General features: G+C 37.5%; 1 protein-coding gene and 1 long non-coding RNA gene across 16 annotated transcripts in view; one reads left to right on the forward strand and one right to left on the reverse strand.

Annotated features, from left to right (window-relative positions):
* Nucleotides 1-24965, forward strand: part of ZNF385B (zinc finger protein 385B) — a 424173-nt gene that overhangs the window by 298016 nt on the left and 101192 nt on the right. The window contains exons 1-2 of one of the 15 annotated variants that reach the window (XM_082397553.1): nt 7-2481; nt 3293-3365. The exons of 10 other annotated variants lie outside the window; for them this stretch is intronic. In XM_082397553.1, coding sequence (XP_082253679.1) covers nt 3332-3365 — 34 coding nt within the window. In that variant the 5' untranslated portion in view covers nt 7-2481; nt 3293-3331. Of the gene's footprint in view, nt 1-6; nt 2482-3292; nt 3366-19606; nt 23318-23373; nt 23931-24965 lie in introns of those variants that run through there. 4 more of the 15 variants (XM_082397554.1, XM_082397541.1, XM_082397552.1 and 1 more) reach the window with 4 other exon arrangements.
* Nucleotides 1-24965, reverse strand: part of LOC309631341 — a 780796-nt gene that overhangs the window by 291036 nt on the left and 464795 nt on the right. The gene's annotated exons all lie outside the window — the stretch shown is intronic.

Below are 24965 nucleotides of genomic sequence, written 5' to 3' on the forward strand. Positions count from 1 at the left end.
TTTATGGAGATAGTTTATTATTCTCCCACACGATAGAAGTCTGGAGGTCTGCAATCCAGGATTTGTATTATGCCCCCAGAACTTCACTGAGGAAACCAGACTCTTTCTAGCTCAACACTTTGCCAGTCCTAAATATGGCCCTGGTACTCAAAACGCCTACTAGAGCTCCAATCACCACTTCTGTTCGCCAGGCAGCAGACTGGAGGGCAGGTTGAAGAAGGTCATGCCCTCTTTCTTTTAAGGAGCCTTCCAAAACACATTTCTGCTACAGTGTGTTCATGTGTGCATTCCTTAAGACCTAGCATCTTAGAATTTAAAAGACAGAAATGTAACATTTAAAGAATTCATTTTATTGTTTTATACCTAACATTACCACCTCCAAATGTGTGTGTGTGTGTGTGTGTGTGTGTGTATATGTATATGTATGTATTCCCAGATAAGTTTACTATTTTTTGATGCAGACTTATGGAAGTGGAGCTCATCAGTTCTGACATTCAAAAACTATTTAATTTTTAAAATCACATTACTTACTAAGAAGAGGGTGGAAACAATGACATCCCAGTAGCATTGAGCACACCCAATATCCAGATCTGGATTTCTAAATACCATTCTCTAATAAACAGACCTAGGCATACTTGGAGATCAGGGTTAACATCACCAGTAATAAGTCATCACTATCATCTATTCCTTTGTATGAAGTGATGAAAAGGGCACTTTACCTCTGTGGTATTCTTTCAAAAAACTCATAACTTCAGTCCAACCATGAGAAAAGCATTTAAATAAACCCAAATTGAGGGATATTTACAAAATACCGGTACCCCTCAAACTTTTCAAGGTCAAGATAAAAAAAGAACAACTGAGAAACTGTCAGGGCCTAGAGGAGACTAAGGAAGCTTGATGAGTAAGTATAATGTGGTATTCTGGGATTGTATCCTGGACAGGGAAAGGACATTAGTACAATATGAATAAAGTCTGGACTTCTGTTAATAGAAATGTACCAATATTGATTTCTCAATTTTGACAAATGTACCATGATAATATAAGATGTTCACATTAGAGGAAACTGGAGGAGTTTGTGAGAAACTGAGGAGTATGTGAGAACTCTCTGTATTATCTTTGTAATTTTTCTGTAAAGTCAAATGTATTCCAAAACAGAAAGTTTATTTTAAAAATACAAACTACTGACACACATTGAAAGCCTGTTACATTTACTTGTGTAGGACATTATCTACATTATATGCATTTGAGTATATTTTCCAAGCATGCAGGGACTTTTTCTCGTTTGTTCTTTTGCTGTCTCCCCAATACGTAAAGAACTACCTGACATAGAGTAGGCACTCAATAAGTATTTGTTAAGTGTTGAATGAATGCACATATGTTGCCTTCTGAGAACAAATTTATGTGTCAACCTAAGGATAGCACTACGGAAGAAAGCCCACACCAAAAATCCCTCTGATCTGTTTCTGAGTCATTGTGATTTTCCAATGTATTATTTTGTAAATTATTAGGGCATTCTGATTAGCCCTCCATTGCACAGTCCAGGAGAATCAGCATACTTTTTCTCCATAATTTTCCTAATGGAACATTTTGTATAAAGAGGGATAGGTCCTGGAGGAGTTGATAACTGACTGTCAGGTACTTTATTAGAAAAATAGGGGTTTGTGGCACTGATTCTAATTCAAGGAAACTGAAGCAATTTTATAATCCTGTGAGATTAATAGATCAGGTGTTAGAAAGTGGCACAGTAGTAATTTTCTATAAATTAGTAATTTTCTCTCTATTAGTATAAAAAAGGGTCTAATGGGAAAGGCACTTGATTAAAACCCTAGCCTCACCGCTTACTACCTATGTGATTATAAGGAAGTTTTTAAATCTCTCTAAGCCTCAATCTCTAGTAAAACTGAGATAGTGATGCCTCATAAGGTATATGTACAGTCCTCTACTAATGAAAATACAGGATAGATTACTGTAACAAATGCTCAAGAATACAGTGGCTATCACAAGCTAGACGCTTGTTTCTATCTCACCTAACAACCCAGGAATAGTAACAAAAGCTTTTTGGAAGCTCAAGCTACTCCATCTTGTTGCTTAGCCACCTCTGGTCTGCATTTCTTTTTTTTCCCCCCAACACGTTCAACTCACCCGCACTTCCACGTTCCAGGTCGCAGGAAAGAGAAAATCTAAAGGAAACACATCTTTCCTTCTAAGGGCATGACCCAGAAGTTATCACTTCCACTTATATCTTATTGGCCAGAACCTAGTCATGTGACCCCAGATAGCTGCAGTGGAAGCTTGGAAATGTTTTCTTTAGCTGGGAAGCAATTTGGCCAAACTAATACCTCTGGTTTTGTGGAGACTGGCACGAAAACTAGCAGAGCCTGCCATAAGCATCCGGAATAGTGCCTTACACTCTGAGGCAAATGCTCCCCAAATGATATTCTCTTCAAATCATCTCAAAGAGGATTAGTGTAAAAGGAGAAGGTAGGTGACAACATTTTATCAACTATGACTTTTGCATCAGTCAGAACTTAGCATAGACCTTCCTGGGAAGCTATGTTTGCATTTGAAAACTTGCTTATCTTCTTATAAATTAAGACACAACTCCCAAGAAATAAGATTTATATTCATCCTAAGGAAAATACGCTGCAGAATTAATATTTCAAAGTGTACTTGTTTTTATATGTAATGGCTTCAGCTAGCTTTCCTTCTAGCTCGGCAAACTCCAGTAGGTTAATTTAGGAACTGTGCTCTGGTGGAAAAAGAAAGATACAAAGTGAATTATGTTACTTATTTTTAATGTAGAAATTCTTTTGTTTGCTCAGTTGTAATTTTGTTAATCAGAATTTTTCTACTATCTATTCTTTTCATAGATTCAGTTTTAAACTTTCTGCAATAATTTATACTTACAGATGTGGGACTGCATCTTTGGGACCTTTTTTCCTTTTTTCTATTGGTTTGGTTTGATTGCTTTCCTGAGGATATTTACTTTAACCTGCTGAACTTGGACAGTTTTGTTCAGTTTTGTTTATACAGAGCCCCATTCATGCTAAGCTTGCCTAGGACATTCTTACATTCATGGACCCCAACTGTAGGTTGTCAGCACCTCATGTGATCTATCAGACCACACTGCTATCCTGCTGGTAGCTGGACAGGACTCAGTTGGCCCTGCTCTTTAGGTGACGTTGGCAGTAGGAAGGATGAACATGATACTGATCATAGTAGTCAGCTTGGGCTGCCATAACAAAATGCCATAGACCCGGCCAGTTAAACAACAGACCTTTATCTCTCACAGTTCTGGAGACTAGGAAGTCCAAGATCAAGGTTCCCACAGATGAAGTTTCTGATGAGAACTCTCTTCCTGGCTTGTGAGTAGTTGCCTTCTCTCTGTGTCCTTACAAAGAGATAGTGCTCTGGTGTTTACACCTTCTTATAAGGGCATCAGCCCTACTGGATTATGGCCCCATCGTTATGACTTCATTTAACTATCACCTCCTCACAGGCCCTATCTCCAACTACAGTCACATCGGGGATTAAGGCTTAAACGTATGAATTTTGGGAGAATACGAATATCAGTTCATAACACTACTCTCCCTTTTATTTATCATGGCACCCACAAAGGGTGAATGTTTTTTCTAATACTTGCCCTGTGCCATCCTGGGTAATCTACCTAAAATTTCCTAGAGTAGAAGGAAAGATTGTTCTAGAAGCTTCCTAAAGTCTCTCTCTCTAATGAGATATCTGGTTTAATGTTTTTTGGCCTCACAAAGTGCTTTTGGAGTTATCAAACGTTAAGATATTGCAATACAATAAAATGATATTTATAAAGCACTCTACAAAGAACAGTTTTCTTGCTTACATTAGTTCTTGAATCTTCATGGTAACTCCGTGAGAATTGTTGGAATGTTTTCTTGGCTCTATTTTATATATTAGAAAATTGAAGTTTGGAGAAATTCAGTGATTTACCTAAGGTCTCAGAGCTAATAATTGATTGACACTGAGAATTTATTCCAGGCCTCCTCATTTCTGGTTCACAGTAGACCAAATATGAGCTTGAATTTGGCTCTAGAGTCACTAAGGTTTGGTTTCATTCCAAGTTTTGTCACTTATTAACAGTAAGTTAGCAAGTTACTTAACTCACTAAAATTCCTCAATCTTCTCTATGACATGGAAATAATAGAGTCCACCTCATAGGGTTCTAATGAAAATTAAATTATATAATGCATAGAAATCACTTAGCATAGCACCTGCTGCATAGAAAATTGTTCAAAATGGTTGGTTATTATTTTTAAGAACATATTAAATCCTACTGCATTGAATTTAACTCTGAAATCAAATTTATACATTTTACTAGACTTTAGGATAAAATATTATGCAAACTATGTAGGCTATTGACCGATCTCAAAACACTTTACAAGTTTATAGGTGTTTAAATTCATAGCACGGATTATATTGAGATGTGAGCATCTGAATTGTCACCTCAACATCTGTCTGTGTATGCTTATTCTTGACTGGTCAAGCAATAGATTAAAACAGTTAACAATTAGCAGGTATTTTAAACTCTACCAGTTATACTTTAAGCAAGCCAGTGGGATATTTTTAGTTATCTCGCTTTGGTTTGAGGTCATTTAGTGCTCATTAATAAAGGAAACTGAGTTTTGGAATTCTCATTTTTCATTTCACACTAGTAACAGTTAACATATGCTAATAATTGTGATCAAAGAAACATTAAAGAAGAAAAGATTTAGCTGCTTGAAATTTGCTATACAGAAAAGTCAAAGTATTTGTGACTGTTCTCCGTGATATCCAGGATTTAATCCATTGAAATATATATTTTTTCTATCAGTCTGATTCTACAAGCCCAAGATAAGAGGTCATTGTCACATAGACTTAGGTCAATGACTGAAAGGTACTCTCCTAATGTGCCCAGATTTTTCAAGTAATTTAATGTGTATGTCAGGGTAAATTAATAACACATACTTTAATTTGTTTTGAACATCAGTCCTGATTCTCATATGTAATAGGTAATTAGAGAATTTCATACATTTCTATATTTAATATGTGTGCATGTTTGTGGATGTACAAGTAAGGGAATGTTCTTATTCAGATAATTAGTTAAAGTTTCGTGCAGGAGGTCAAATAAGCTTTCCTCAGGTAGAAGAAACTACACCAAACCAGGAGTTAACACAGTTGGAGCAAAGTCTATTAGCAATGTAAATGTCATTACCTCTGATCTGTGATCAGGTGAACAAACAGTGAAGGGCCAGTGTGACTTTCAGGCTTCAGGAACAGAATAAATGACTTTGAAATGAACTGCCTCCCATTAGTTGCATAGGTTAGTCAATTCTGAATCATCTTGACTGGGAATTAATGATACTGATGACTTGAGCTGATCCTAAATGGTTCTCAGTATCTGGTCAGGAACTATGAATACATGGATGAGTAAGGTGGATGATAGAATAAAATTATCTTCTTTCTATGCCTCGTAGATGGTCTCAGAGTGACTGTACACACATGGTCAGACAGCCACACACTCTCTGATGGTTTTGATTTGAGAAGGCAAGATAAATAAACCTATGATATCAGTTTGTTTTTGTGTATAATTGTTTTAAGATCTATTGTTTTTGTGTATAACTGTTTTAAGATACAGTTTAATCTGTGGTATGTATTCAAAAAGGACAGTTACACATTACCTTGTATATAACACACTCATTGCCCTTGTAATATATGCTCATTATGTTTTCCCTACTAGCTTCTTGAGAGCAGAGACCATGTCTTACTCAGGATGAACACTGGGCCTGGTTCATAGTAGATGCTTAAGAAATATTTGAATGAATGTATAAATGGATTTGAGCTTGTGAATGGAAGTTTATGGTCCTTAAATGTGCAACATACATAAATAGAAACATGATATGAAGAATATATCAGTGTGTGTATGGATGTACACACATGCACACACATATATACCATATGCAGAGTATTGTCACTAATTAAGTGATTAATGTCTAGGGTGTCTAGCCACATAACAACATGTAATTAAATAATGAGTAATTGCCGAAGCAGCATATTTTAAACTTATTAGTTGCTTAATGTGAAAAAATGGACATATGTCAGTTTAAAAACATTATGAGAATTAAATATATCATCCCAAGAAAACTTACAGAAATTCAAGCCCACTGACATTTATTCATGGCCACCAGTTTTGGGGGACTTTTTGAACAAAGACAGACTTAGTTCAAACCACAAAGCAATTATTTTATTTATTTTTTCCCTTACTGTGGACAGAACTACTATTCATTTTAGTAGTTTATGAAAAATACTGAAACCTAATTCTCCAAACTTATGTTAAAAATCAATTATAGTTGTTATATGAAGTTATACAACTTATAAGGTTTTAATAAACCCTTAAATTAACCTGATTTCCCCCCCCCCCCAAGATTAGTAATTATAAAAGAGTACAGGTCTAGTTGCCACATTTCCTACTAGAAATGTACTGACATAGCATGGACAGAGTTTCTATTTAAAGTAGATACCAGCTCTGTGTAATTCAAGAGTTACAGTCATAGGTCTTACAGATGGAAAGGAGCTACAGTCACATCTACCTTTTGGCATGTTGTTAGAGAAACTGTATGTTTCGCTGTGAACCTATGTATCTTATATATAATCAACTTTAGATTATCTGCTCGAATTAGAACTAGAAGCATGTGAAAATGGAAAAAATTGTTCTCATATTTCATCTGAGATAGCTTTGGCTTACTCCCCACTGATCTTGGCCTTAAAAAACAAGATCCCTTCAATCCAGCTGGGCCTGGATAGCCTGCTAATTGCCTCATGGAGTGTTCTGAAGTCCTCAAAGAAAGTCTTAGTTTTTACTCTAGTAGCCCAGTGGTATAGGCCTTTTTCTCCGTGTCATATTTGCCCATTTACAGGTAATGATTAGTTTCTACTGCCTCAATATATTTTCATATCCAGCTTTCTTTCTTATGTCCTGTGTGAAGAATGCTTGAAGTAATCTATTAAAGAGATTTTCCTTAATTCCTTTTTCTCTAGCAAAAGGACCAGTCTTTATTACCACACACTTAATTATTAATACCTTGATCAGGAAAGCAAACATACTAGGGTAGCAGAGATTACTGGAACTAGTCCAGCATAGATTACTGGATCCAATCAGTTGGATTTAATCTATATTTGTTGAAATGCCTGAGTTTTTTTAGCCCATCGTGGATATGGGATTATAGCCGGGATCCAAACATCTCCTGCCTCCTGCCCTCTTCTCCAAATTATAACTGTAATATTAACATTTCTTTGCCACCAATTTTCTCTGAAATCATTATAAAATACATAAATCATTATGTTTGAGTTTGGCAGTTGTTAAATAAACATTTGCGTAGAACTAGGTGTACCTAAAATGATTGTGGATAGAGCTATTTACAACACAATGTGGTAGGTATAGTGATGTGGAATGTAGGTGTTACAGGAACACAGTGGAAGGATACTTCATCCAGCCTTTGTTGTCCGAAGAGAGATTCCCTGTCTTAAAAAATGGGTAGAAATAGATAAATTAAAGGGGAGGAATAGAGCAAAGGGTCAGTAGGAGGAGATCACAGAGGTGAGAAATAGCATGATGTATACAGGGGATGAGACAAGGATAGTACAAAAATGAATGTCAGATGATAGAGGTCTCATTGTGGAGGACCATTTAAGCCATAATAGTGTAAATCACATGATGAAGGCAAAGGTTCATGGGCATGGAGACCCTGTTGGTATTGTTCATGCCACGGTCCCAAAATTGTGCATTGATCTGACACACAGGTCCTGGCCCTCAGCAAATATTTGTTATATAGATAAATGTAAAAAGGATTTTAAGCAGAAGAATAATGTGTTTCAATTTGCATTTTTGATATATTGTTCTGGCAGCAGCCTGGGAGATGAATCTAAGAAGAATAAAAGTGGAGTGAAGGTGACCAGTAATGATGGAAGAGGTGAGGGTATGAACTAGAGTCAGGGTTGATTTTGGAGGATTCATATTGGAGGACTGAACATCTAGAAGCTGGTGGTTGTGTGACTATGAGAAGAAAAGGAGAGCTAGGAGGCAAGTGTTATGGTAGAGTTGCCATCGTTTAACTTGAAGAATACAAGGAGAGGAGTTTTCTAGAGGAAGAATCAAGTTCAAGTTTTTTCTGCAAACGTATCATAATTCAAATTGTTTCAACTTTTACTTTAAAAATGAACCCGCGATAAAATTCTTATAGATTTTCAATGAAAATCATGTAGCACTTCAAAATTTTTAAATACCCTGGGGGCATTACATTAGCATTAGGTGGAAAATATAATCTAAAAACATGAACACCTCGCCTTTAAAAAAAAATTCTTTTTTATTTTTTATTTTTATTATATTTTTATTACTTTTTATTGGAGTATGTTTGCTTTACAATGTTGTGTTAGCCTCCACTGCACAACAAAATGAGTCAGCCTTACACATACAGATATCCCCTCCCTTTTGGACTCCCTCCCATTTAGGTTACCACAGTGCATTAGGTAGAGTTCCCTGTGCTATACAGCATGTTCCCATCAGTTGTCTATTTTATACATAGTGTCGATAATGTATATGTGTCAATCCCAGTCTCCCAGTTCCTCCCACCACACCCCTTTCCCCCTTGGTATCCATACATTTGTTCTCTACATCTGTGTTTCTATTTCTGCTTTGTCATTATAAGATCATCTATACCATTTTTCTAGATTCCACATATATGAGTTATTATACGATATTTGTTTTTCTCTTTCTGACTTGCTTCACTCTGTATGACACTCTCCAGGTTCATCCACATCTCTACAAATGACCCAATTTCATTTCTTTAAAAAAATTCTTTTTTATTTTAATGACACCAAGCATTTTGACATAACTAATTACTACTTATTTTTCACACAGATATTCTGGTAGGGAGAGAAATATGTTAATTCTTTCCTCCTTTTTTTTTTTGTTGGCATTTTTCCCCTGGGTCTAGCTTTATGCATTTAAGATGGGGGCGGAATCAGCTGCCACATTGGAGCCTCACTCCCAGACAAGTGGCCTTTGAAAGCTTTTCCACTTTGCATAGAAAAGGAGCAGTGCTTGGAGGCCAAGGAGAATTCCAAATAACCAGCATTTCTACTTCTGTGTCTCAATCTGGTTTTAACATTTGGTGAGGAGCGAAGCAAACTCAACAGAACAAACGGCCATCCTTCATTTGAACTTAAAGTTCAAATACTGTTAAGCTTAATTTGTATTCAGATGGTTACAAGTATTGTGAAAGTATATAATGCTTGTTCAGTGAAGGTTTATAAGAAATATTAATGATTTTCTTTTCTTACTCTTTGGCACTGGCTCTCTTCCTCTTCTAAACAGGTCTTTTATTATCTCAGGATATTCCTTTAGGATGAGTAACTTCATCCTCTCCCATTTCAGAGTAATATCTCTCAGCCCCAATAAGTTTGGTTCTAGAGGTGGTTATGGGGCATCCAGTTGGCAATAGCCAGCGGGTATCTGGATATACAGAACTGAGACTTGGGGCAGAGGCCGGGCTCTGAGTAGCAGCTGTTGGCAGGGACAGTGCCCTGAGTGGCAGAGATGACCCAGGGAGGGGGTGTAGAGGGCCACCAGCAAAAAACCAATGGTGGAGCCCAAACATCCACATCCACAGAACCAGAAGAGGAAGAGCAGGCCCCAGAGACAGAGCAACTTGATCAGAGAGGCCAGAGGAGGGCAGGAGAGACGTATCTCAGAAGACAGGGCTGTAGAGAAGTTTAAGAAGGAAGGAAGGAGAGAGCAAGTGAAGCAAAGACCTCCTTGGGCAAAACCCCTTTCTGTCCTATCAACCTGCCTCCCACTCAGTCCTCCATCCTTACCCAACTCTTCGGAACCATAAGAGAAGACGATAGTTCATTGTATCTGTGCATATAAATGTTAATGGTTTATGCCATGTGAAGATGTAATTTCCTCTGTGTGCAAGCATGGCTTTAGATTAGCTCCTTTTAGCATTGCTCCCATCTGGTTTGTTTGTAGGTTTTGTGGCTTTTAATGGTCTTTTCCTATAAGTAGCGATAATTAATGTGACTATAATGCAAGTGTTTCGGTGGTTTGTATTTTCATGGTTACCCAGCAGATTTTACCGTTGTTTACTTGGGGATATTTTTCAGTCCACTCTGGTCCTTGTGCAGGATGAAACAGATAAATACCTTGCTCAGAGCCAAACAGAAATAGTTTAGATTCTGCTTCCATGGACTTTCTGCTTTGTTGTTTGCACTAAGAGAACTCCTAACAATTTTGAGAAGGATAAACAGAAAAGTTCCTTTTATTGTACCATGTTCTGAACAAGGACAGTGCTGTGTGTCCAATTTGTATCAGTTTTGGTCTGTATTTTATCCACAAAAAGGTGTGGTTCTGTTTTTCCCTGAATAGATTATGGTGTAGCTATGTTCCCCCCTCTGTAAATTGAGGTTTATGTGTAGGATTCAAATCCCTTAATCTAGGCAGGGGTAGTACTGCTATTAAATTACCCTCATTTTGTTCATTTGTATTTGCCCATTTATCCTGGGGAAAGACTTTGTTATCAATCTTTAAGATCATTACAGTAAAGAAGTGATTTTAAAAATCATTCCTTTTGGTTCATAAGGATACAGGTCTGTGTAAAAGGTAAGTAAGATGGATCTAATAATAATGCTATACTTTTTATCAAGTGAATGTCAAACTTCATTATAAACCTTATTTTCTATGGCATTTTGGCGAGTTTGTTCTGTTTCTATTTCTTTTATGTTCGAAGAAACTGAAACATAAATTAAAATTTTAATCCAAAGCCACATAGATCTGAGTAACCTTGGCGTTGCTGACAAAACAACTTGAGATTTTCCTCCAAGCTTGTTTAAAATATTGATGGAGCCCTTGAAAGCTTCCTCATTTGTTTTTCTTTTTTTCCTTACATAGTATTGATTTCTATTTTTTTAACTTCAAAAATTCACACAACACAATTGTTAAAAAGTTCAAAACTAACTTTCTTAAATTTGGCTTTTAACCTAAATTTTAGATTTTTAAAAAAGACCTAACTATACTGCATATGATATGGCTAATGAATAATGAAGACTAATATTCCTCAATATTGAGCAAACTGATATAATTTACTTTTAGAAAGTTTGTTTTCAGGAACTGAACCCATCCATTAGGGGCTTTTGTTTGTTTGTTTTTGTTCTTATTTTTTCCTGGTAGCCACTACCTTCACAAAGGATTGTTGGCATATCAGTTGATGTTTAGCCTTATAAAATAAAAAATAAAAATTGTATTTTTTTTTTCTGAAACTGAGTGCTATTACTTAAAATTGTCCTTTTCGTATTGATAGCACATGTAAAATTCTTGGAGATTGAGAAAAGACTATAACTTAAATATATTGATAAGGATTAATTTCTGATATAGATATGCTATAAATTGCATGTGTAAAGTCTGAGAAGATATATTAGGGAAGTATATGAATTAGCCATTCTCTAACTTTATTTGTCTTTGAAGGATAAACACTTACTAAGTTAACATCACCGCTTGAGAGCAAAAGGTTGAAATACTGACTAAATCTAAATCGTTGCTGTAATATTTAAGACAACCCCAAATCAAATATAATTCTGGAAATTCAGATACATTGTCATTTACTGAATTGTCCTGGTAACTTTTATGATGGCCGTGTACTTTAAACAAATGATTATCTTAGATGAATTATAAATGAGAGCCTCATTCAAGCATTCCCTTTTTCATGGCTGTCGTTTGTCCACCCTTCCTCCTAGTGGTGGAGAAGAAGCGGGGCAGAGTGGGAGGCGGAGACCACCACAGCCTAGCACTTAGACCCTGGGCACACAGTCTCAGTGTGTGGTATTGAAAGATGAAAAACAAGAGCCCTGACTCTGAGGGGTGCTGAGGTCAAAGCTCAGAAAGCAAATTTCCCTTTGGGTTCACCCATCCCTCTGTGTTCCTTCCCTGTGATTGATCCCTCCATCTACCCATTGCTTTAGTCCATCGGGTGTCAGCCCCATATCAAATCAGTTACCATGTCCTATTGATTCTACCTCTTTCATCTGTCCTTTCTCACTACAGCCTAACCCTCAATTCATGCCAGAATTGTCTCTACCCTGGATTACTATAAAGCCACCTACTTGACGTCTTAGCTCCATCCGCCTCTGCCCCTCCTCCCCTTCCCCAGTGGCATCTCTTGAACATACACATAATCCATTCTCCAGCCACTGATGTTCCTTACACGTGAGTCTCATCATGCCATGCCCTTTTTAGAATCTGCCTTTGACTCTCCAGCACCTTTAGGTCAGGTCTGAACGCATTAACATGATCCATGAGACCTGCATCGGTCTGGTCTCAGTTTACCTTTCCAGAAACATTTCTCACCCCGGAGACTTATTTTAGTCAATACTGAAATACTTTCAGTTCAAGGTACCATGCTTGTCCTGGCTCCAGGCCTGGTCTTATGTGCAGTTCTCTTTACTTAAAACAAACGTGGAACCAGCTCTTCCTCTTCTCCTTCCTCATTCCCTTTTGCCTAGGTAAATCTTATTCTTCAGGTTTTCAGTTTAGACCTTCCTTTTTTCAGGAAGCCTTACTGGACACCTATGAACAACTTATGTTCCCTCAGCGTTCTCAGTATTACTCCTATGGTGACACTTATCACTGTGTTTTAAATGCCTGTGTATTCAAGTGGACCCTTCACACGACAGTTAGCTCCCTGGGGGCAGGGGCTGAGGGTTTCTTGTTTATGGATATATCCATAGCACCTAGCACAGTGTGTGGCTTATAGTCAGCCATTATTAAATACCAGATGATGTTCAGATAGGTGGATTTCATCCCAGATCACCAGTAAAGATAGATCAGGGAAAATAGGAAGGAAAGCAGGTATGGAGTCATACCAAGGGGATAGAAGAACCAGGAAAGCTGAGAGAGAGCAGCACTGAAGAGGAGAAAAGCAGGCAAGCTTGCCCTGTCCTACCATTTGTGAGGCCTCAGACAATAATACAAATTGAGGCCCACATATATCTAACTGTTATAAAGTTAAAAATCAAGCCACTAAACTGCTAAATGAAGTACATTTTATCCTCCTACCTTTACAAGTATATAGTCATGAAAACCTGAGAAGACCAGGTATTATTTTAGAATTCCCAGACATGTCAGAGTTCTGTGCCAGAAGAAGGATGCACGAAGTGGCTCTGGAGTGTGGACACCACAGTCCCCACGGCCAAGCTCCATCTACGTTTCCTGAAAACAGCCATCCAGAGGCCACTCCTGGGGCCCACACAGGTGTCGTCGGCGTCAGGAAGTGGCTCCAGGGCCATTAGAGTGTGGACATATGGAATCCCAGGTGCCCAGAATGTGGCCTAGAAGGGGCAGTGGAAGAGCATAGACTCCATGTGGGCTGATCTCCTTGCCCTGCAGACTAGGGAGAAGCATGGCCAGAGAGGGTTGTGTCTGAGGCTGACATTGCAAGCAGGAGATGACCTGGATTTATTCTAGTACACATACTCCTAGTGTCTATCTGTGAGGGTGTAGCATGGGCAAGGACTGTCTAATATTGTATTTTTAAAGCCCCATTCAAATATATAAACATACCTTAAAGGTTGTAGATACAAGACCATGTGACTCTCTGTTCTGTTTATACAAGACCATGTGACTCTCTGTTCTGTTGTATTCTGGGAAGCAATTTAGTGCCTAAGAGCAGTCTTTCAAGCTGAAACAGGGTTCTGAGTTGTGAGTTGGTTTGAATCCTGAGTTGTCCATTTACTGGCTGTGGAGCCCTGGGCAGAATGCTTCATCTGCTGAGTAGAGGTAATAAAATCTTCCCCTAGGATTGTAGTGAAAGTACATGAGGTTAAAGTCTTTAAAGGCTTAGATCAAGTAAATGCTCAATAGATCACAGGGCTGTCATCATCATCATAATCACTGTCATTTTTACAGCTGTTATTCCTTCCTGTCTGTAACTATTGAGACGACCTTGGGCAAGTCATGTAACCTCTCAGAACCTCAATTTCTTCATCCATAAAATGAGGTCTTTGGAGCAGAGGATAACTAAATTTCTGTCCAGTTAAGATCAGGGACTTTTTGGAGTGCCTTCTTTTTCAATTTACATTAAACCGGAAGTTGACCCTCAGGCTACATTGTAAACTGTTAACAGAAGTTATCTACTATGCATATAATATCACTATATATTCTATTTCAAGCAAACCTGATATTGAAAATGTGAATCTTTTGTAAAAACTGAAAAACTCTGGATTAAATGTACAGTTTATGAAGCAAGTACTTGTGATTCATTGTAGAGTTCCTTTATTCACTGGCTCTTCTAGTACATTAAAAATTAAATTTGATTTACAAAAGACATTCAGTTTGCCTGCAACTTTTCAGGGACATATGCAGAGATTTTAAATCTCTTTGAATGACAGAATCCTTTGAGAATTGATTAAATCTGATTCCATTCTCCCAAAAAGGAGCATGGTTGCAAATATTTGCATATAATTTTTGGAGGGGGGGGTCCATGGATCCTAAGTTAAGAATCCCTGGCATAAAGCCAAAACAAGAACAAAGCCAGTGAAAATGGAATATGCCAAGGACATTGGAGACATTTTTGAAATTGGACCTCGAAACACCTGGCCCTTTCCAGGATGAGAAAAACAGAGAACTAACATTTATTGAAGGCATCCTCCATGGCAGACACTGTGCTAAGCATTTTATATGTGTTATGTTTTTCTTCCCTTTCCAAATCTAAACAAGACAGGTATTATTTCTGATGGGAAAACTGAGGTTCAGATAATAAGCAATTCTCCAAAGTCACATCGCTACTAAATAGCAGAAACAAAATTTGAACTGGGGTCTGACTCTAAAGCTACTACGCCATGATAAAAAGCCCCAAATTCCTTCACATCTCTTTCCAAGCTCCCAAATCTTGTGAAAGAAAAGATCACAAAAATGCAGATTTCTCTTCCTTAGTGAACTTCTTACAAGGGAACTCCCTAAGCCAGCTTCATGTTGAAAGCCAATTCTTCCCTATCCTGTGTTCTGTGCTGGCTCATTGGAGCTGGGCTGACTTGCAGGAGTGCTGTTGAGAAGGGGTAGGGTCCGCGGAGAGCTGAGGGATGTGGCATTCTCTTGGCTGGCCCTGACTCAAAAGTTCTGATCCCCTACGTGCCCCAGTAAAGGTTTCAGCTGACATCTGTGTAAAAGAGTTGTCAGCTGAGGAGCAGAGAAGAGAAGCGGCCTGTCAGACTCAGAATGTCCCACTTGCCAAGTCTCACATGAGAAAAGTGAAGACAGGCCCCATTTGGAAAAGAAGAGGTGCTCTGCAAGAGATTTATTACATAAGGGTCATGTTGCAAAACATATGCTGTGCTCAGTAGACTCAACTCCTCCTTGATTCATTCACATTTCACAAGATAGCTAATTAATCTCTTTAAAACAGAGGGAATGGGTGGCAGAATAAATGAAAGGCCTTATATGAAGGACAAAACAATCTGAGTCTTATTGGAATCCTGTCTTGGTCCTATAAGCTAATATTGAACTTTCTTCACAAAGAGCCTGATCCAGTACTATGCAGAAATCACTGAGGTTTGCACACTTACGGACTTTATATATCAAGGTGAGGTCTGTATCCTCATGTTCTAACCTGTCAAATTAGAACATTCTTGGTGGGTTGGAAATAACACTCACAAATCCATTTTTGGTTTCAAGTCATTTTAAGATATGCTATCTTATCACCTCAGACTTCACAATGTGTCCTAGAAAATCATGCTGTTTTCGCAGTGATATTAGAGGCACAGTGAGATGTGGTATTTGATTTAGATTTTCCTTATAATTTCCCACGTGATATAGAACTGCTTCATGAAATCACTTGCTGCTAAGCATTTCAGACCTTTATGTGGCAGTAATGAGAAAAAACAACTACACTTGAAAATGTTCAGGAGTGAAGCATGCATGTTTACAAGTAGCTGACATCTGATATGTAATTTTTCTTATATGCTATGTATGGTGCAAGAGATTTTCCTGTAGTGTAAAGGAGGTACCTTCTTCTTATATCAGCGAGGCAGCATAACGTAGTGGTTTAAGTGTCAACTCTAGAGCCAGACTATGTGGGTTTGAGTCCCAGCTGTACTGCTTATCTGTTTTGTGACCTTGAGCAACACACTTAAACTTTGTATGTCTTGTTTTCTCATCTAGAAAATATAGATAATAGCAAGTTCCTCCCTTACTGAGTTAATTTGAAGATCGGGTGAATTAATATATGTATAACGTGCTTAAAACAGTGTTGCATATAATGTGTTATCTGTGTTAGCCATTGTTATACAAATGTGTAAATATGACCAATAAATTGTACTTTAAGTGTTAAAGGGGTCAAAAAATAAGTTAGCTTATCCTTAGTTTAGGATAAGGCTTTACGCCAAGTTTATTCTTATCTCTGTCTTGAGAAAGCTCTAACTAGGACGGCTACTATTCTTCTCTCTTATAGCAAGTGCGCATAGCAATCAGTGGGTCCCCTAGTATCTGTGGACTGAGGATCCTTGTGTACCAATAAATGGAAACATGCACCAAATATTTGGTAGGTACACATACCCAATGTATTCTTGCCAAATGCATGTCAGCCCTACTGTATAATGAAATACAGGCAGACCTCGTTTTATTACACTTGGCTTTATTGTGCTTCACAGATATTGCGTTTTTCACAAATTGAAGGTTTGTGTCGATGCCATTTTTCCAACAGCATTTGCTTACTTCGTGTCTCTGTGTCGCATTTTGGTACTTCTCACAGTATTTCAAACTTTTTCACTATTATTATATTTGTTATGATGATCTGTGATCAGTGATCTTTGATGTTACCACTGTGACTCATTGAAAGGCCCAGGTGATGGTTAGCATTGTTTTGGAATAAAGTATTTTTAATTAAGGTATATACTTTTTTTTTAGACATAACTCTATTGCACACTTAATAGACTACAGTATAGTATAAACATAACTTTTATATGCGTTGGGAAACCAAAAAATTCGCTTTATTGAGATATTTGCTTTACTGTGGTAGTCTGGAACTGAACCTGCAATATCTCTGATGTATGCCTGTACCTTTATTTTAAATGTTACTGACTTCATAATAGTATTACATATAATACTATGCATATACACTCAATGAATACTAAGGAAAAAGTGTGGTAATAGTATGTGAGGGGTCCTTCAAACCATTTGGTGCTTAAAAAGTGTCTTCATTTTGAATACCTAGAATATAGTTGTTGTTCTCATGGAGATTATATTCTAGTGAGAGACAATGAACCAGTACACAAATAAGATGAGATAATTTTAGAGACATAAGTGGATGGAGTGAATAAAACAGAACAATGTAATAGAAAGAAGGCCTTGCTGAAGTCCTCAATGGTGTGTCTACTGCGCTGAGACACAACTGAATTGGGGGAAGAGAGTTCCACACTCAGAGAACAGCAAAGGCAAAAGCCTTGAGATAAGTATGAATTTGACATGTTTGGGAAAGGGAACAGAAGCTTAGATCTTGGGGGGGAGGTAAGGAGAGGTGATATAAGTTGAGGTTTTGGAAGTAAGCAAGGGCTTAATCGTGTAGTAACTGTAGGCCGTGGTAAGGTGTTTGATTTTATACAGAGTGCAGCGGGAAACAATTATGTGCTAGAATAACATGATAAGATTTGTATTTTTAAATATTTTGCTTTGCTGTCGTGTGGAGAACGAAGTATGGGGTGCCTAAGTTGTCTCAGAAAGATCTGTTAAGAGCCATTTGCTGTAGTCTAGATAGATATTGATGGCCTGGACTAGAGTGGGGCAGTGACATACAGAGAAGCAGAAAGATTTGCAATATATGCTGGAGGTAGAAACAACAGGACTTGTTAATTGGATGTAGATGGTGAGTGAAAGGAGGAACCATGGAATCGCATGCAGTCAGCTCTCCATATCCCCGGGTTCCCCATCTGCGGACTCAACCAACCACTGCTCAAAAATATTCTAAAAACAAAATTCCTGAAAGTTCCCAAAAGCAAAACTTGAATTTGTGGTGAGCTGGCAACTATTTACATAGCATTTACATTGTATTAGGTATTATAGGTAATCTAGAGTTGATTCGAAGTTTACGGGAGGGTGTGCATAGGTTATACGAGAGTACTACACCATTTTTTAAAGGGGGTTTGGGCACCCATGGGTTTTGGTATCAACGCAGGGGTTCTGGAACCAATCCCTGACAGATATCAAGGGACAACGCTATTTTCAGGTCTTACTAATGTCCTGTCTTCACAATGAAACTGTCTCCAGCCATTCTAGTCCCCGTTTGTCTCTCCTTTTGGTAGCACAGTTGTTTTTTGAGCTCATAATCAGCTCCAGGTGCTTAGGACACATTAGTGAACAAAACAAAGATCCCTGCCCTTGTGGAAGTTGTATTCTCTTCTGTATTACTTCTCCATCAGTGCCTGTAATTCACACTAAATTTTATGTGTCTTTGCATTAGTCTCTAATTATTTCAGATACATTATTTTTGTTCTCCAAATAGACGGTCAGCTTCTTAAGGACCAGGGACCCCAGTAATGTCTAGCTTAATGCTGGCGGTTGCAAAAAGGAATAGTGAAAATGTGTCTTTTTCATAGATAACTTCTTGTATATAGGGTTGCCTACTTTAAATAAGTAAATTTGTGAAAATCTAAAATTGCAATTCAGATAATTGGAAAGCCAATCATTTTTCCATTAGAAAGGGATATTTACTCACTCAAGAGTTAATTTAAAATAACGGATTCCCCTAATGAATGTAATTAAAAGTTTGTTAACAGGTCATTATGTATTTGTCAGGGATACAGTAAAGGAACTGAAGCTAGAGTATCAGGGGCCACAGTCAATTTTAAATTATGCAAAATGAAGACAAAGAAGCTGAAATTTAGAGTTCTAAGTAAAAAAGAAAATAAGTTCTGATATCTAAAAATTCAAACATATAGACAGCTTTACAGAGAACTTCCATTTTCTAAATTTAGAGTTCATAATTGACAATTATAAATTGTTTCTTTAACCAGATCACGTTCATGCTGGCAATGAAAGGTAATCATTTGAATACACAAGAAAATTGGCTTTTGGTTATAGCTTTCTAAGTGTGTCTTAAAATATAAAGAAGAAAACAAAATTCATGGTTTTCTGTTTTGCAAGGAAGACTGAGCATCTTCATAAACACTCACAGGATATTGACTCCTTTTCAAGACTCCTTATAATAATGTTGGCATTGAAGTGCTATTGCTAGTGTAATGTTCTGTCTAACACATCTGTGGGTTAATTAAGCTTTTGAGGACTATCCCAGGAATCCAGTGACCATTTATAACTTTGTTTCTAGGCAAAATGCTTCTGAATTCTAGAATACTAACTTTAAACCCAAGGTTAGGAACACACCCCAATTATTAGGGATCCTCTTAAGCTTGTTTCTGTAATTCTCATAATCCATTTACTCTTTGAAGACCATCATAATTATCAATGGGAAAGAAAACCTTTAATCAGGTGGTATACAGCAGCACAGTTCTTATAATGAGAATGCATTGATTCTTATAATAATAGTGCATTGATAGATGTTCCCTCTACCTCATTCATTCATTCAACACATTTATTGAGTGCTTCTCTGGGCAAGGAACTAGGCAAACAGCAATAAATCAATTCTGGTCTGTAACCCAGAAGAGCTTACAGCTCCTTGGGGAAGAAGACACATATACAATAGAATGTCTTAAGTACGATTAGGGAGGTATAAATGAAATGTATTGCAGATTCAGAGGAGAGAAAGATGCTTTCTTCTGATGGAAGTGGGAAGACTCGCTGGAACAGATAGCATTTAAAATGCCACTTGAAAATGGAGAGAATTTGAAAGGGGACAGTCAAAGAAGGGCATCCTGGGAAACATGAAAGCGTAAACAAAGTGATAGAACTAAGAAAGTGTGTATGTACAAGAACAGGTCAGTGCTTCATGCAGTGAACATTTCTAGAGCAATTGCTAGGTGTAAGGTACTGCCTAAGGAGCCAGGGACAGAAAAAAACTAAGACTTGGTTTTTGCCCTTGAAGAATAATTCAGTTTAACATATCTTAGAAAGTGTGAGTAAGGAAATGGTTTTCAGTTAAGTTTGAGGATGGTGAGGCATGCTGAACTGAGGTGTTGGAATTGTATTCCGTGAAAGGCTTTGGTGATGATAATAATAATGCTTATTATTCACTAAGTCCTTCTATGTTCTTTGCACTTTGAAAATTTACGTGGATTAGTTCCTTCTGGTCTCCTCATGAGATATGAGTACTGTTTTGTTCCTACTTGTCAGCTGAGAAAACTGGGGCTTAGCAAGTCAATTAATTCCTTTAATGTTGCCCAGCTGGTAAGTAGCAGAGTAGGGATTTGAACAGGTGTATTGGATTTCAGAGCCCATAACTCACTAAGGGGAGCCATGGAAGACATTTGAATAGAAAAATGATTGACTTGAGCTATCCTTCTTAAGAATTCAGTTGACTACAGTGGGAATACAATGGTTGAAGGATTATGCTAGTGAACAGCTAATGAGAACCTAAATGGAGGTAATGGGTAATGGGTATAAAAAGGGGAAGGAGGTGAGAGAGGTCATAAAGATAACTAACTTGATTCAGGATCAGGGAAGAGGGAAAAGTCAAATACAGCTTCAAGTTTTAGAGTCTGTGGTGCCTGGAAGACTCATGGTGCCAGGCAGTGAAATAAAGACCACCAAAGGAGGAACATCTTTTGGGGAGGTAGCAGGGGGCTGGAATGACTAGTGTAATTTTGTACAAGTTGAAGTTGAGGTGCCAATGGGATACAGCTGTGAAGGGTCCAGCAGGTGATTGGAAATAACAAAAGTTGAGCTTAGAAAAGAGGTGTTTCAGATATGGGATCATATTTTACCAATGGTACAGGGGTCAAGGAAGACTGATAAAGGGCTTCAAAGTCATAATTTTATTAGGCTGGAGAAATCAGAAGCCAAATCATAGGATTTGTGAAGTGAAGGGATAGTAAAAAAAAAAAATTGAAAAAGGAAGTGTAGGCTGCTCTAAAAGGAATTAAAAGTTAAGGGAAAAGAGAGTAGTTGGTAGACTAAGAGGCTAATAGGAATGAGGAAAGTCTTCTTTGTTTTCCTTAAGAATGGAATGACTAAAGATGGTGACTGATGGACTAAGATCTTGGAATTGGTGGGGCTGCATTAACTCAAGGGCACATGTGATAGGTTAGCCAGGTGAGGGATGCCTGGTGCCTCCTTCAGATTCATCCAGACTCTTCCAATTCTTTAGATCACCACTCAAATGCCACCCCTCTGCTAATAAGCCTTTGTCTCTCCCATAGTTTTTCCCATAGAGGCTTAAATGTTCCTTATCCCTTTCTCTTATTGCTCTTAGTACATACATACATGGACCAATGGTTCTCAAACATCAGAGTGCTTCAGATCACCTGGAGGGCTGGTTAAAACACAGATTGCTGGGTCCCACCCCCAGAGCTTGTGATTCTGTAGGTCTGGGATGGAGTCTGGGAATTTGCTTTGCTAACAAGTTCTTGGGTGATGCAGGTGCTGCTGGTCTGGGGACCACACTTTGTATACTACTGAACTAAACTAAGGACCTATAAGAGGCACAAATCAAGGATTTGGGAGCTTTACGATGAACTAGTGTGCCAGACCTGGAAATGTTCCAGAAAGATACTCCAGGAATTAGGCATGATTTAAGTGCAAGCAAAAAGAATGGAATATTTTGCCTAGCTCTGTGAAAGAAAAATACTTCAAAGGAAGCATTAACATAATCCCTACTGAGCAAAGAGTTTTCTTTGGAGAGGTCTATCGTAGGTATAGATTTTTAAAAGTAAAATAAAAAATAAAGTGAAAACCACGGCAGTGACTATAATTTCATTTTAATCATGAAGAACTAAGTATTACATGAGCAAGAAGTGCACAATTATTATTTGGGGGAAAATAAGTATAGAGCTCCCATACTGTGTTCCATTTAGAGTCCTATGTTGTTATTATTCATAACAACTGAGGCCTAGAGATATGTGCCATTTCTAAGAGCAGGTTTTATAATTACTATTTTGATTGCCACATCTAATTATTCCCTTAGGTTTACCTGCCCCTGATAGTTACCGTGCAAATCTGACTTAAGTAGATATACCAAATCTCTGAATATGAGTGGGTGTAATTTGTTCTGTACATCATCACTAAGGTGTTGGCCATGGTTGACAAATATGCTAAAAGTTGCACAACCAAAGTGCAAAATCCTTCCTGACATTTGCAAACATCAGTCATTTTAAGTTTCATTCAGTCAAATGCCCACTAAGCTAATGCAACAGTATCAGTGACAATCAGCTTAGAAGAAGCAAAACAACCATTTGGTCATAGCCACACTATGTAACCTGGATATATCAGAAACCTTATTCTGATCATATGGTCAGAGGCCACTAGATGGAGAGTGAAATTAGTTAGGCATAGGAATAAGTGTATCATTTTAGTTCCAAGCCTACATAACTGCTAATTTCACCATGGTAATTCTCCCATATAACTGAAATTAGATTTTTGAGTTGAAATGCATAAACATCCCTATTAATGTTACCAACATCAAATTATCTGCTTCAGTCTTTTTGAATTACATGTTGTGAATCTTTATTTAAAACCTAAAACTCCACAGAAAAGAAAACAAATTCTCTAGGTCTAATGGTATGCAAATAAATTACTTGGGACTAGCAGAATATAAATAAAGTTCATATTTTGAGAACATATTCCTTTTTTAAATAAAAACCAATTTCAAAATAAAGATTTCGTGGCCCACCTAGAAGAGAAAAAAACAATCCCCTTATGTCTGAGTGTTACTAAAAATTCCAAACTGTTATAATAAGTGCATATTCTGAGAGAATTAAATTGCTTTGTTGGAAAGTAGAGGTGGGTGTCACATTATTTGATTTCATTTTTACCATGGCAAAGTGGTAGCTACTGAGTAGCTGGGAAATACTCAGAAAAATTACATGAAAGAAAGTAACTTGTCAGTCTTTTAGGATATATTTGGTTCAGTGTCGTCAGAAGGTAGTCTGCCCTCTCCCTGGAATCAAGTTGCAAACGCTATCCTCAGTAGTAATTAGAGCTAAGCGGCAATTACAGAACGTATGATTTGTTCAGACGCACTGCCTGTCGGCTGTTTCCTAGCACCACATTTCACAGGAGCACCAGGTTGAAATGATGGAATTATTTATCTCTCAATGTACTGCCTCGTACAGTGTTCAAATGCAGAAGTGAACGTGGATTGTAATCTTAAAAACCAAGGTAAGCATTGCTGGCCGATCAGCTTTCACACCTCAGGGAACTCTTTCATGAAGTATATGACAAAAATGTAAAACAGTTAAAATCAATTTTAGAAAAGGGAAAAAGTATCTGAGTTAGAGCAAATAGAATTTTGCTAATTTCGTGACTCCCCTGCCCAAGATCATCTTGGTTTTTCTAACTTGTTTTTATTTAAATTGTAGTACTGGGTCACTTTGCTAAGTATAATAAAGATGTGACAGATTTCCCACATTTCCTTTGTCTTTATGAAGTATAGTTCCTTTTTCTTTTGATGTTTGTCTCACATTTTTACTAGGTAAAAATAAGATTTATGTTTAATCCAAGTATGTTAGAACCCTCTCTCTCTTTTCTATTCTCTTCAGGAAGTATATTTAAGCGGATGATTGTACATGCTCGAGAATTCACATTCAGACTGACAGAACAGTGGCCGGTAGCCTGTAATAAAATTGAGTGACATGGGTGATTTATACTCTTGTCACATGATTTTTATGATAGGCACATTTCAAGCTTTTAATGTTCCATCTAGTTCAAATCAAAACTCAATGGCTTCATGTTTATTTAGATCTTTGGGCATAGAAATCTCTCTGGAAACCAGGTAAGTTTAGCTCCTCGAGAGGGAGTATTGTCGGTCATGAGGATAGATGTATTTTGTATGTATACAATAGATATTTGTGAGATTATTTTTATTTTAATATTATCACTTCAGTTCTCCCCACCTAAAAAATCCTTTTTCTTTCAATTTTGCCATTTTTAAACGTGAATAAATATTACTGTTAGAAACTTAGAAACCCTTGGCAGTAGGAAGATGTTTTTATCTCATTGTCCCTAGTGAGAGTTCAGGTGGTTTGGGAAATACTGAAAAAGCATCAGCTTCTTTCATTCTATCTCATGTGTGGATTAGGGGTGTAAACACTCAGGGTTCAGTAGACTCTTGCAAAAAATGAGTACATTAAGGCCAGTGTGCATTAATGTTTCCAAGGTCCTAGAGACCCTGTACTGTGGGAGCTCTTAGCAGACACTGTTGCTCAGCATCGTTACCCCTATTAGGCTATAGTACCTGATTCTGGAAGAAATTTTTTTCTAGCCCTGGGTCCATAATTGGCTTCATTTTGTATATTTGCTTTGTCATGGAATTATTTATCCCTGAGCATCGTTTTTTCATCAGCAAAACATGGGATGATCGTAAGCCATGTAACAGTTTGGAAGTCTACTTAATATACGTAAAATCACCTTGTGCTCCTCAATGAAAAGTTATAGTATTTGTATAATCCAGGGCACTGATGATGAATTTCTATAAAAATATACCATGAAATTCTATGGTGGATTTAAGTTCTTAACTTGCCCCATTCTGTCATGCGGGTGGCAGGCACTGTCATGTAAGCACATGTGAAACAATCCTCAGTTGTTGCAACTGACCTGACGGCTTGAGACATAACTGGAGATATGGCCTTAATTTAATTGTATTTTCTTGTTATGGGGACAAACTCATCCTGATATTAGCAAAATCTTGCTATTAATCTTCTGATTTATAGAAGCAAATATTGAAAATGAAATTAATACAATATAGCTGCAAAACAAGGCAAATGACAAATTTTAAGAGTGCTTTCTAGTTCCCCAGCAGTATTGTGGT

Source organism: Balaenoptera borealis (assembly GCF_965194805.1).
Source record: "Balaenoptera borealis genome assembly, chromosome: 6".
NCBI lineage: Eukaryota > Metazoa > Chordata > Mammalia > Artiodactyla > Balaenopteridae > Balaenoptera > Balaenoptera borealis.